Source organism: Monodelphis domestica, chromosome 4 (assembly GCF_027887165.1).
Source record: "Monodelphis domestica isolate mMonDom1 chromosome 4, mMonDom1.pri, whole genome shotgun sequence".
NCBI lineage: Eukaryota > Metazoa > Chordata > Mammalia > Didelphimorphia > Didelphidae > Monodelphis > Monodelphis domestica.
This window is the reverse complement of record NC_077230.1, coordinates 422,577,726-422,592,133: the sequence shown is the minus strand read 5'-3', so window position 1 is coordinate 422,592,133 and position 14,408 is coordinate 422,577,726. Positions and strand designations below refer to the sequence as shown.

Here is a 14,408-nt window from a genome sequence, read left to right as displayed (position 1 = left end):
TATTTTATCAGTAAGGAAACTGAGACCCAAAAAGAGAAAGGGTTTAATAGCCAGTCAATAGTATTGATCTAGGGGGCAGCTGGGTAGCTTAGTGGATTGAGAGCCAGGCCTAGAGACGGGAGGTCCTGGGTTCGAATCTGTCCTCAGACACTTCCCAGCTGTGTGACCCTGGGCAAGTCACTTGACCCCCATGGCCTAGCCCTTACCACTCTTCTGCCTTGGAGCCAATACACAGTATTGACTCCAAGACGGAAGGTGAGGGTTTAAAAAAAAATAGTATTGATCTCCTTGCTGTCCAAGCATCTCTTGGCTTTTCCAGCACCACAATTGTCAGAACCAAATCTAGAACCTAGTGTCTTCCATCCCAGTTACACCCTGTGGCCCAGAGAACAAAGAGTGGAGAGAGAGCAGGAAGAAAGCTAGGGAGGAGGGATCCCCCTATCTCTGCCCGATCTCATGACTCAGTCAGTTAGACAATGAACACATTTAGCCTGCTAATTTTAGACCACTAAAAGAAGCCAGTCATAGGCACTGGTCTTGTTGGACTGCTGTTCCTGGTCATTGAGAACCTTTGTCCAGGAGGGGCAAGGAGGAGCTTGGGACAGGTCATAATTGGCGGGGACGTAAGAGGCCCGAGAGGAAGGAATGGGAACCTCCGACCTTTAACCGGAGGCCATGGGACTGAGCAACTATCCAGGTAGGGCATCAGCAGCTGCCATTACTGGCTCCCAGCCCAGTGTGTGACAGAGACTCCTCGCAGGCCATTCTTCTCTAGGCTGAGCTCTGGCAGGGAGAGAGAGAGAAGCCTAGCTCGGGCCCCTCTTCTCTTCTCTCCCTGGGGACGAGACGGCCAAGGAGCCGGCTTCCCAGAGGACAAGTGGAAAGTGTGAAGACCTTAAAAAATGAATCTTGCCGAAGCCCCCTGCTGGCTGAGTGACCACCCACTGGATTATCATGAGCCCAAAGCTCTCCTTGAATGTGAGCCGCCATTCTTCTGCCCCAAAGTCTCCCTCAAATGGGGAGTCAGGTGGTTGGAATGCGGAGAGAGAACTGATGGGATGCCGGAGGTCCCTGGAGGAATGATTAGCAGGAGGCATCCGGGTCCAGGAATGGCTCACCTGGCTCACCTGGGGATGCTATTGCTTAGGGAGGGGAGATTCAAGGGCAAAGTCCCTGCTCAGAAAGGCAGACCACGTGATCCTGGGCAAGGCAAGGCATGTAGGGCAAAGCCAGTGGCAGAGGCCAGCCTTGTCCTGGATCCACTGGTTGAGAAAAGGATTCTGCTCAGGAAGGAGAGGCAGGAATTGTGATCAGGGCACAAGTCCCCTGTAGGGGCAGAGTCATGGAGCTGTCCAGAGACCATCAGCATGGCTGCGGCAGCCCCTGGAAAAGGTTCCTGCTCATAGGTAAGTGGAGAACCAAGCTCACACCCTAACCACTGAGGGAGGGAACAGTCCTGGGGCAAGCCCCAAGCGCAAACTCGAAACAACCCAAGCCCAGACTTTACAAAGGGGGCAGGCTCGCCTTCTCTGGGCAGGAAAGAGAAACACACGTGTACCCTGACACACACGCAAGCATACGTGGAGAATGAATGCTAGGATGTCTGAGCTGGGAGTTTTATTGGACTTAGAAAATTAGGGGGCCCTTAGAGGATACAGTGTAGAATGTCAGGCTGAAAGGGGCCTTAGAACACAGAATGCTAGAGGCAGAAGGAACTTCAGAACATAGAATAGCAGAGACCTCAGAGTCCTTAGAATACAGCACTTTGAATGTCAGAGTCATAAAGGAATATTTTTTCAAACATCTAGTATAGCTCTTTCATTTCATATATGGGGAAACTGAGCCCCACAAGGCAAAGCTGAATTATCCCAGATTTCAAAGTTACTGTGTTGCAGTGTGAGGAACAGAACCCCAAATCTCCAGTGGTCTTTCTTTTTGTTTGTCAACCCTCACCTTCTGCCTTCAGATCAATACTAAGTACTGGTTGCTAAGCAGAAGAGCAGTAAGGGCTAGGGAATTAGGATCAAGTGACTTGCCCAAGGTCACATAGCTAGGAAGTATCTGAGGCCAGATTTGAACCCAGGACCTCCCATATCCAGGTCTGGTTATCTATTCACTGAACTACCTTTTGTTTGTTTGTTTTGATTTTTTTTTTTCATGGGAGCAGGATTTATTAAAGAAGAAAAAATAAAATGGAAAATTTAAAAAAAAAACTTCCTAAGTCTGGGAGAAAACAATTCCTGACTTTTTTGGTAATGTGGGACCGAAAGAAAATGGTCATAGTGCCAGGGAGTGGCAGGAATGATCACCTCACCCCTCAATAAATGGTCATCTTGGTCAGAAATGCTGACCTGAGTCAGCACAGGAGGGGAGACAAGCCCACCTGCTTTACAAGGAGGGAAGGGCTACCAGTCTAGAGACCTATGGTTGGGTGTTGCCCCAGCCCCAACATATGTCCAGGGGTATATGTGTGTGTGTGTTTGTGGGTGTCTATGTGTATATACGTGACCTTTTTCCTGACAACCAGCTCCCTGCCCTACCAGCCTCCCCCAGGTCACTGACCCCCCAAAAGGAGAAGCACAGGTCCTTAGAGTACCCCACTTTGTCCAGGTTGAGGATGAAGGTGTACTGGGTCATAGGAAGGGGTCCACACATGAGGATCAGGGGGAGGTATGTGCTCCCAGACCATGTCCTCATCCATAAACCCTTGGCTGTAGTCCTAATCCCTCCAATGCTTTTTTCATGAAGTTTCCCTTCCTCATCCCTAGCTATAGCATCACAGATTCACCAAATTCCCACATTAGAAGAAGCCATCTAGACAGCCTAAAGGAGAGATGAACCATTTACCATTACATTTGGTGATGGCTCTAACCATTGGGAGGCTTACTTGTTCATATACTGAGACCAAAGTATACTCTTTTCTCTTTACAACTTTTGCTTCCAAGTCGGCCCTCAGAAGCTAGGCAGACCAAGCCTAACACTTTTCCACATAATAACCCTTCAGCTAGTAGTCCTACATGAAGATAGCTGCCCTACCACTCTCCTAAGTCTCACGTTGTTCAGGCTGCACATGGCCAGTTGCTCCAAGTAATCTTGGCTATTCCATCATCTCAGAGCCCCTCACCATCCAGACTGCCTTCCTCTAGCAACTCCCTAGCTAATCCCTAGCCTATATAACCCATGGCCTCCCAAAACTGACCACAACCCTCTTTATTCTTGGAAACATTTTCTCTCTCACAATGCTGTCAAGGATCCCAGTTTTCGTGGTCGCCATCTTGCAACATGAACATTTGTAGTTTTTGCAGGTGGTGACTAGTTACTCATCCCAACTTTTTTCATCTTGTGCTTGAGATGATTTCTTAACCCAAATGCATGACTTCATTTATCAATTAGAATTAACATCTTTACTAGTCTATATTCTACACCTTTTCTCCAAACACAGCCTTGCAGGGGTAGTGCAAAGTAGCTCTCTCCTTGTTTGACAAAGGAGCTCTATCTCATGACATCAACTGGAGGATGGATAATGGAGGATATGCTTCCTAGCATCTGGCTTGGATGTGTAGAAATTATATTTAGGCTGCCACCCACTAGACAAGGAAGGGACACCAGTCATCTGGGGGAAGGTACCACTAACCTGCTCCCAGTGTGGCATTCAGTCCCTCATAAAGTTGCTTTTCCCACCCCACCCCCATCCCACCCAACCTCTTTTCTGGTCCTTCTCCAAGCTATCCTGCTGAGCTTCTGGACTCACCCAGGATTTGCTGAGATCTTCATCAACACAGTCCCAACCCAACCTATGGAAGGAGGCAACATGCTTTTGATTGCCTTGAACACTCCAGATGATATCCTCAATGCCACCTGGTATTCTTGGTTCCGGCCCTGGTATCCTGCCATGATCGTCAGTTGCATCCCCACTAACAGGACAGGCCCCTGTGCCCAAGTCTTCAGTCCTGCCCACACCACGAGAAAGATTCTGACACACTGGAACATCTTGGAAATCAGAAACCTCACTCTCTCTGACACTGGTTTCTACTCCTTGCTACTGGACACTGAGTCAGGACCAAGGAATGCATCTACCTACATCAAAGTGAAGCAAGCAGATGGTAAGCAAAATCTGCTGTGCCCATTAAGGATATGCTCAATTTTAATTGTGGTTGGACTCTGAATATTTATATAGGTGGTCACCAGGGATTTAATTTCTAAATCCCAAAATGAATTACTAAAGTAAATGGAATTTATTGTAGTTTATTTACAATAGAGGTTAGATATGAAGGAAGTGAGAAAAGGGTAGAGAAGGAGAGAGAGTTCTGGCTTCCTCAGAGCCAGGTAGAAATTCTAAGGCCCTAATCAGGGGAAAAGTCTCAAGATGATGGGCCTTTCTTGGAGGTTTACACCTCCAGAAAAGCCAGGGTCATTAAGTCAACCTTTCACTCACCAATGGTGACTGTCTAAAATGGAAAAGCTGTCTGAGGTCTCCTGCACAAGTTCCTCCAGGGGTCCAGTTCCTCCAGTCCAACTCCGAGTCAGAGATCTCCTTGATCTCCTTGAATTGAATCAAATATCTTCTTCTGACCTCTGGTTCTCTTTTTAAAGATCTTTTTCTATTGTGTCACCTCCCCTAAATTTCATATCTACCAATCACAGAAGACGCTTTTCTCCAGGACTGCCCACTCTTTAGTTCTCACCTTCTCTGGTTAGATTATATCTTTTGGGTCACTTAACACCTTTTTTGGTTAGTTCACCTTTTGTAGATACTTAACACCTTTTGTAGTTAAAATGGGTAGACATACTTAAAATACTAAGTTACCACCTTTTTATAGATTAAAATCTAAAAATAGATTGTGGATTACAATTTAGTCTTCACAATAAAGGAAGAGCTAAGTGCCTTCATTTTTACAATCAGGGGAGAACTAAATTCAATCTTCACAGATAACACCTGCCCATAGTCCCTAAGGCAGGGAAGTCCCTGGAGCCTCTGTTGCCTTCAGAGAATGAAAAGTCCTGGAGGCAAGAAACATTACATTTTTTATTTCCCACACCTAGTACAATGTCTGGCATATGGTAGGACTTCCTTGATTGTTGATGAATTATGTTCAGAGGAACAATGGTTCTAATCCTGCTCTGATGTGTATAGCCCTATAACTTTAGATGAATCACTTCCTTTCTCTCCGTTGTTACAGACAAAAGAGTGGTTGCCATAAACTGTTACAGTTAAAAGAGTGGTTGCCATAAACTGTGACCGCGAAAATATAGGTTTAAGACTTTGAATTGCCAAAAGCATAAAGATAATTTTTTAGTGTCTTGATTTTATATTAAAAATGAAGTGGTCGCCATGGGAAAAATTCCCAAACATGAAATACCCAAGTCAGCTGGGTTTTATGGAGATTTTAATTAATACAAATTAAGGAATTAAGGGAAAGGAGAGAGAGAGAGAGAGAGAGAGAGAGAGAGAGAGAGAGAGAGAGAGAGAGAGAGAGAGAGAGAGAGGAAATGGGGCACCTAGGCTCCTTAAGAGAGAAAACTAAGTCAGTCTTTCATCACTCACCACAAGATTTTGTCCCAGGCAAAACTCTAGTGTTCAGAGAGACCCAGCTACTCCAACTAGTCCAAGCTCCAACTCAGCTACCAAAGTTGAACTGATTCCAGAGCCCTCCAGCTCCTTCCTTTTAAAGAAAATTTTCTCTTGTGTCACCTCCCCTAAATGTTTACGTCTACCAATCACAGTAGACATTTTCCAAAGGACTGACCATTCTTAATTCACATCTTGTTATCACCTTCTCTGGGTAGACTAAAACTTCTGAGTAATTCGCATCTCTTTGCTAAGCTTGCCCTTTTAGTGATTAATTTGACCTTCATAGGTACTTAGCACCCTTTTTGTATTAGATCTAAAAATAGACCTAGCTTAAGGGCTTTTGCCTCACTATAAGTTATAAGTTAAGTACTTTTTCATTGTTCAGTAAGGAGTTTTACAACTTTATCTTCCCCTAAAGTATGACTAAGTATGGGTGGAGTAATTTTAAAGTTCTCACATACATTCCTGATCAAGTACCTCCATTGTTTAGATGGGAATAGCCTTAACCAAATATTCCAAGGTAGAGTGAGAAGTTTTAAGATTCACACAGTCTCAGTTTTCTTCTCTGTAAAATGGGAAGGACTCAATGATATTCAAAGCCTCCTTATATCCAGTCTCACATGATCCCTCTTTCTTATCCCAGGAGATAAGAAGGAAAGTGAGACAAGGGATAACCCCCTCCAGAGTGGGCTGCTATGCATGTAGCCCCACCTCCTCCTAGAGGGAATGGGAACATACCCAGAAAAGTCAAAGACATAGAGGAGAATTTGTGCACAGATGAAGTTAAGTATGCTAGGGTCTCAAAGGAAGGAGAGGAGAGCCTGGATATGAAGCATTCAGGTAGGGCATCTAGGAGGAGGCCCAAATTGGAGAAATATAGATGGGCAGGGTTGTATGTAGGATAATGGATCTAGAAAGTAGGAAAAAGCCTAATCCAACCTCCCATCCCATTTTGTAGATGAGGAAACTAAGGCCCAAGTGACTTGCCCAAAATCACGTGTGTAGTGACAGAGATGGAATTTGAACCTGGGGTCCACAACTTCCACCCCATGTTCCTGTTCCATACCTCACTCTTTCATCCCCTTGTCCTCCCTAGACTCCATTTCAAAGCCCAAAATCTCAGCCAACACGACTGTTCCTGTGGCGGAGATCGATTCAGTGGTCTTCACCTGTCACACCAACGCAACCAACGTCAAGATCCTCTGGTTCAATGGTGGTGTGCTGCTGTCAGGTGGAGAGCGCCTGCAGCTGTCCAGCGACAACAGGACTCTGACCATCTTGAGGGTGACCCTAGGAGACCAGGGGCTGTACTACTGTAGGGTGGAGAACAACCTCACCAGCGCCACAAGTGATACCATCCAACTGACTGTGAACTGTAAGTAAAGAACACCTGATCCAGCTGCCCATGTGGGCGCAGGTACCAAGGCTGTCAGATTTAGGGGCAGAGGAAAAGCCTGATCTGATCTCTCACTTGGGGCAGAAATCCTCTGCCAGGCACACAGCCATCCTCAAGGAATCCCTCCCATTTTACTGAAGGAGAAATGAAGGCAGCAGAACTCACATGACTTGGCCAAGGTTACTCAGTTAAGTAAGAGAGACAGAATTCAAGCCCAAGTTCTATGACTGAATCCTCTAAACTGCTCTGCCTCTGAAGGTCACCTCTTTAACTCTCTCATTTTACAAAAGATAAATCTGAGGGGCAACTAGGTGGCTCAGTGGATAGAGAGCCAGACCTGGAGATGGGGAGGGGGGGAGTCCTGAATTCAAATCTGACCTCAGATAATTCCTAACTGTATGACCTTGGGTAAGTCATGTAACCCCAATTGCCTAAACCTTACCACTCTTCTGCTTTGGAACCTATATTTAGTATTGATTCTAAGGCCAAAAGAACCCTTTCTCTCCCAAAATGCCCCCCTCACTGTGATCCCCTCCTCTTCCCCTCACAGATAGCCCTTCCCAGATATTTTTGTTTACCCATCCAACACGAAGTTATGAAAATGTTATCACAAGTGACCTCAACTACTCCGTGGTCTTGAACTGTGAAGTTAGTGGAAGCCCCAGCCCCCTGGTCTTCTGGTTCTTTAATGGGACTGAGTGTTGGAACAGATCGGTGTACGTCATTCAGAGACTGAGCCCGAAGGACCTGGGCAATTACTTCTGCATGGCTCGGAACAGCGTGGGCCAGCAAACCTCCCCTTCCATCCAAGTGCGGCTGCCTCGTGAGTTCCCCATTGATAGTCCCAAGCCCCAGTCAGTGAATCAGAGTTGAGGAAATCCATCTGGTGTCACATCAAGATGTGATTCTCTGTCTCCAACTTAGATGCCCCACGCATACGGTGCATGGGACAATAGGGTCATGGGAAATCTGCTGGACTTGGCATCACAAGAACAGGGTTCCAATCTTGCCTTTGTCTTTGTTTTGGCTGAGTGACCATGGACGAGTCAATTAACTTCTTTGGGCCTCAGTTTCCTCACCTGTAAAAGCAGTGTAATTCTTGCCCTGAGCAATGTCATTAGCCATACCAGGGAGGTCTAGACCCAGTGCCAAGAGATTGATTAGTCTAAGCAATGAGAGCCATGAGACTTCAGTGGAGAGGGAGTTTTGTGGTAGAGTGGAAAGACCATTGGATTTGTGAATCATCTTTAGTATCCATGTGGCCTGGAATTCATCCCTTGATCTTGCTGGGCCTCACTTCTCTCCTCTATAAAAATGGGGCAGGAGCTCAGTGGATTGAGAGCCAGGTCTAGAGATGGGAGGTCCTGAATTCCAATCTAGCTGGGTGACCCTGGGCAAGTCACTTCACCCCCATTGCCATTGCCTATTACTACTCTTCTGCCTTAGAAGCCATACACAATATTGATTCTAAGGTGGAAGGTAAGAGTTTTGTTGTGTTTTTTTTTTTTTTAAATGAAGTGAATAAAGGCAACTAGACAGCACAATGGATAGAAATGGATAGAACACCAGACCCAGAGTCAGGAGGACCTGGGTTCCGATCTGGGCTCAGATACGTCCTAGCTAGGTGTGTAAAAATTAAAATTAAATCTCAAATAATAAAATATTATATTTTAGGAGATTCATTAATGATCATTAGAAATCAAGGAATAAAGAGGATACAAAAATAAAAGACCATGTGCCCATGGCTGATTAGTCATTTCAAAATCCCCACCTTTCCACCATCACCATGTTGACAGGAAGCCAAAGAGGCCCAGCAGGACCACCCACTCAATATTTATCCCCTGTATACAGGATGTACATAATGACAGGAAGTTGGTGGGATCCTGGGAAATGTAGTCCTTTTTTAGGGTAACAGATTTTCAATTATACATGTGGCCCTGGGCAAGTCACTTAACCCCACCTGCCCAGCCCTTGCTGCAATTCTGTCTTAGAATTGATACTAACACAATAGGTAAGAGTTTTATAATTTTTAAGTGAAGAGGATAGATGAGGTGACCTTAGAGACCCTCTTCTATGCTCCTACATGCTGTTAGGATATAGAGCTGATAGTGACTTCAAAGATTATCAAGGGTGATTCCTTAATCAAAGACTGATCCCCTCATTTCACAGATGGGGAACCTGAGGTCAGTGTGGTTAAGTGGGCTGCCCAATGTCACACAGAGAATAAATTAGCAGGAGAGCTGGGCTTTGAAGTCAATGCCAAGCATTCTTTGTATAAAGCGACAATGCCCAACAATACATGCAAGATGGTTGCAAATCAGCAAATATGGAATATATCCAAAAGGAATACAAGGTGACTTGAGGAGGGCACTAAAAACTAAGAGGAGTCTGGAAAGGCCACCTGTAGGAGGCAGCACTTGAGCTGAGCCCTTTGAGGAACAAGGATTTCAAGAAATGGAGAGAGAGCATTCCAGGCCACATGTGGGGAGGGGGCACAGTCTATGCAAAGGCAAGGAGGCTGGAAATGGAATGTCATATTTGGGAACTGGCAAGTAAATTAGTTTGTCCAGAGACCAAAGTTCAGTAGCAAGGAGGAGTAATCAGCCTGAGAAGACAACTTGGAGTCATTGTGAGGACTTTAAATGTAAAAATGAGGACCTTACATTTCTCCCAAGGGCCATGGGGAATCCCCACAGAAAATTCTTGAGCAAAGGAGCACCACTGTCCAACCCGTGCTCTGGAAATGTCACTTTGTGGGTCACATGCAGGTTGGGTTAAAGAGGAGAGAGTCAGGAGGCAGAGACCAATTAGGGGGCTCTTTCAGTAATCTAGGCAAGAGGTCTGAGGTTCTAGAGCAGGATGGTTCTTCCTTGAGTGGCAAGAAGGGGTAGGAGAGGGTCAGTTTTCTCATCTATAAGGTGAAGGGGTTGGACTAGGGTCTCTAAGGTCCCTTCTGACCCTGGCCCTGTGAGCTGATCCCAACATGGACAGAAGGAATACAAAGATGGGCAAAGTCCTGCTTTGGAGGGAGAAGAAGGATGGGTTGAAGGAGACCTGAGCACAAATGAGTATAAGAATGAGCAGGAAAGCTCAGAGAGGCAAGAGCTCAGGGAGAGAGCAATCACCTCCAGGAGACAGGCTTGGAAGGCTTCTTGCAGGAGGCAGCCCCTGAGCTGGGACCTTGAAGAACCAGCATTTCCAAGGCATTGATGAGGAGGGATTGCATTCCAGGGATGACAGAACAGGGGGATTCAGCTTGACTAAATGCTCAGAAGAAGAGAGCAGGATGAGAATAGCATGGCACAATTTGTTCAATTTGGCTATAGCTAAAAGGATGCGCAGGGGACAGGTATGGGGGGGGGGGGGGGAGGATTGGAAATAGAACATGAAGTCAGATGGTGGAGGGCTTCGAATGCCAGGATAAAAAATCTAGTTGGAAGAGACCTCAGAAACTGTTAACATCCTACTCACAAATAAACAAAGATCCATCCTCTGCAACATCCTCATTAAGTAGTCATCCACTCTCTCCAAAAAGACCTCCTACACACCTACTCCTAGGTGATATTTTCTGTCTGCTTCCTACATTTCCTTTTTTTTTAACTTTATCTCCATTTTGGTTAAAAAGTAATTGTTAAGAACGACTAACAGACTCATGACTTGAGAGTAAATTTTATAGATGGCGACCACAATTTTTATTAATATTACATTTAATAATTTTACTTTCATTATTACACTAGTGTTGTTGTTCAGTCATTTCAGTCACATATGATTCTTTGTGACCCCCATGTGAGTTTTTCTGGGCAAAGACACCAGAGTGATTTGCCTTTTCCTTCTCTAGTTCATTTTATAGATGAAGAAACTGAGGCAAGCAGGATGAAGTGACTTGCCTAGGGCCACACAGCTAGGAAGTAGTTGAGGCTTGATTTGTGCTCCATCCACTGCATCACCTAGCCTCCCAAGCACCCTAGTAGGCTCTCAATAAATGCTTTTGGGTTGAATGGAGTTGAACTGTTACTGATGAAGGAGTAACTAAAGGGAAGGGGCCTGTGTCAAATCTCCCCCAGGCAGTTAAGAGTTCAGGCCCTTTGTCCACTTTGTGGCTGGTGAGGGAGGTGGGCGGGGAGCCTGGCCACTCACTCTGTTGGACTCCTCGTTTCCTTCAGAGGACAACAGTGACATAGAGCCCATCGAACCCGACCCCATCTACTCCCTCTCTGGAGCTCCTGCCATCTGCCTGACTGTCGCAGGAATCGCAGGGATAATCTTTTTCATTGGGGGCATGACATACTCTGTGCTCAACAGGAAATCAGTGAGGTAAGGAAGACCTCCCCTTCCTTTGGCAAATGGTGGGCATTCTTGGGGCATGCCAAAGGAGCACTGTGGGGCCAGGTGTTCCATGGGAAATTCTAGAGCCATCCCTGCTGGGGATTGCCCTTAAGGCTCAAGGTCACTGTCATAGACCAGCCCCTCTGAATGGTGCTCCCTTGGGGCCATTGCTGCATCCTGGTTCCATCTCTAAGTGCCTAGTTAGCACAATGCACTGTCTACAGATGTCATTGGTCCAGACCATCCCCAGGTCTTCCACCAAAAAGTTAGTCCTCTCTCCTGCCGTGAAAAAGACAAGGATTCCCCACCTCCTCTTGGGCCCAAAGCTCCATTAGACACTGAGAAGGGGGCCCATTTCTCCATTCTCTGACTTCCCTCTTCTCTCCTTTGCAGGAAAGGAAAGAGCCAAGAATGTGGGTGTATCTAAGCCTGGAAGACCCATCCCTTCAGCCCAAGAGGTAAAAGCAGAGGCTGAAGGGAAAGGAGGCCTGGAAGAAGACTGAAAAAAAAAGTGAACATCCAACATCCTGGTTGGGGAGAATATTACACCCCGGATGGCCAGGACTTGCAGGGATCTAAAAGAATGTCAGAGCTAGAAGGACTTTAGGACAGGGAATGTCAGAACTGGAAGGAGGCTTAAAACAGGGGATGTCAGAGCTTAGAGGGACCTAGAACAGGGAATGTCAGAACTGGGAGGGAACTTGAGAACAGAATGGCAGAACTAAAAGGAACTTGAGCCCCCTCATATTAAAGAAGGAGCCCTAGTCCCAGCCAGAAGCAGTAGACTGTCCGATATTGGCTTCCTCCCCAGAAGGACTGGCTGCCTTTAAATGTCTGGATGTGGCCATCTCCGTTTCTTCCCTCCAGGCCAGGAGGTAGCCACCCAGATGGGAAGGGAAGTGATGGGGATGACCAGAAAAGAATGGGCCACATCACAGAGAGGAGGATGAAGGGTAAACTGAGGTTAAGCTCAGGCTAAGCTAAAATACACTTTGAAGTAAAACATATAATATCACTTATTGCTTGTCTATATGGGTATGTGATTTGGGGGTTAGGTTTTAAAAGATCGTTCTATAGCAAAAATGAATAATAGGAAAATAGGTATCAAGTGACAACATTTGCACAACCACATGGAACTGCTTGTCAGCTCTGGGAGGGGGAAGGAAGAGGGGAGGGACAGAAAATGAGTCATGGAAACAGGGGGAAATATTTAAAAATACAAAATAAATAAGGCCCTGTTAAAGGTCTAGAGCAGCATTGGCGAACCTTTTAGAGATTGTATGCCCAAACTGCACCTTCAAGCTGCCTATGAGACTCCTGCATTACCCCAGACAATGGAGGGAGAAAGTGCTCCCTTTGGGCAGCTGAACAGAGGGGTGGGAAATGCAAAAATGTTCTCAGGTACAGTGGAGAGGGGGAATGGAGCAGCCCTCTGTGGCTCACCTGGGCACACTTGCCATACCTTCACCAACACGAGTCTAAAGTCTTTCAGAATATTGAGCATATGTGATAAGGACAGGAGAAGAGCATGGCACCAGATAATGAAGGTTCCTGAATACCAGGCTGAGGAACATCCTTCAGTTCTAGGTTTCTCTGAGAGAATGAGGCATCGGGCTGATGGGGAAATGGGGAGGCAGGGACAGACTGTGGTTGTAAGCAGGGCATTTCTCTCATTTTCCCTACTCCTTCCTGATGAGATACTAACACCAGCCCTCCTTTGTCCCTGCAGATCTGGGCCAACTGAATTCCAGAAGGCAAAGGAGGAGCACATCAGCCCGCTTGGGGGGACCCTCAATAAAAAGCAATGAACCAACCAACATTCCAACTCTCCTACTTTGCTATATAACCTTGAAAAAAATCAGTCTATTTCTCTGAACCTCAGTTTCCTCATCTGTAAAATAAGAGGATTCTACTCAACACTCCCTGGGGACCCAGTCAGTTCTAAATAGATTCAGTCTGAGAGGCAGCTGAGTAGTTCAGTGGATTGAGTCAGGCCCGGAGACCTGGGTTCAAATCTGGCCTCAGACACTTCCCAGCTGTGTGACCCTGGGCAAGTCACTGAACCCCCCCTAGCCCTTACCACTCTTATGCCTTGGAACCAATATTGGTTCCAAGACAGAAAGTAGGGGTTTAAAAAAATAAATAAATGAATACATAAATAAACAAATAGATTCCATCTGGTAGTGCCTTAAGGTTTGGTTTCCCCCTGCAGAAATGGGTTCATCCCCCTGCACACACACACACACACAGAGTTCCCTTCCCCCTTCTTGTCTCTGTCATCCTTCCATAATCACACACTCTTGGACCGGTTCCCCCTGAATGTGAAGCAAAGGCCTTTACTGCAGCACCAGATCTGATAAGAGCCCATACCATAAATGGATGAGTCACTCTAGGCACACAACACAGCATTGTTTCAGAGTTCAGCTCCCCAGATAAGCCTTACCCCACCAGCAAGCCATTGGTTCTAGCTCCCACTGTCCAGCTCATTTCTATGGGGAAGACCCAAGGGAGGGTAGCTGAGTCCCCAGGCAGTGTGGGTAGTATTTGCCTTGGACCAATTATTTTGGAAAACAAAATAAAGCAGCGGCTGTGCCTACAGAGCTCGGATTCTTCAGGACAGGATTTGGAGAACCTGGACTTGAATTCTGACTCAGCTCCGTACTACTAGGGTGACACTGGCTGAGAGTGTTGTTCAATTTCCACGATATAAAATGAGGGCTTTTAACATCTCTTCCCAATACAAGACGAACCTATGAGCTGAAAAACAAATGCCTGAACAGAAAGAGCCAGAAATGGCCACAGCCAATGGTAATCAGGAGACCCAAAGAATGGAGAATGATGGGTTGAGGCTGATCTGTAGGGACTTCTCCAGTAGCTGTCCTCAGTCCTGCATCAAGCAACATTTTTTATCAGTGATCACTTACAGAACAGACTCATCCAATTACCAAACAGTATGGAGCTGGGAGGTATCCTTAATAAGTTGTATAGCAGAGACAGAATCCAAAAAGATCATATCAGGTTAGAAGAGTGATGGCAAACCTTTTAGAGGGGTGTCCTCAGGTGCACATGGAGAGGGGAAAGGAGCAGCCTGGCCCCACATCCCTCTGGCTTTCT

The 14,408-nt window shown here is 46.1% G+C and overlaps 1 protein-coding gene across 2 annotated transcripts; it reads left to right on the top strand.

The window, feature by feature from the left end:
- Nucleotides 1–489: 489 nt before the first annotated feature.
- On the top strand, nt 490–13,369 carry LOC130453961 (carcinoembryonic antigen-related cell adhesion molecule 5-like). Of its 2 annotated transcripts, XM_056796388.1 has the most exons (7): nt 490–1,406; nt 3,726–4,103; nt 6,669–6,947; nt 7,519–7,791; nt 11,132–11,282; nt 11,688–11,752; nt 13,024–13,369. In XM_056796388.1, exons 1-6 carry the CDS (start codon nt 1,343–1,345, stop codon nt 11,719–11,721), a joined length of 1,179 nt encoding a protein of 392 aa, XP_056652366.1. In that variant the 5' UTR covers nt 490–1,342; the 3' UTR covers nt 11,722–11,752; nt 13,024–13,369. The 2 variants fall into 2 exon arrangements, with proteins under 2 accessions (XP_056652366.1, XP_056652367.1); XM_056796389.1 differs by lacking the exon at nt 13,024–13,369 and having other exon boundaries at nt 520–697; nt 11,688–12,377.
- Nucleotides 13,370–14,408: the final 1,039 nt, after the last annotated feature.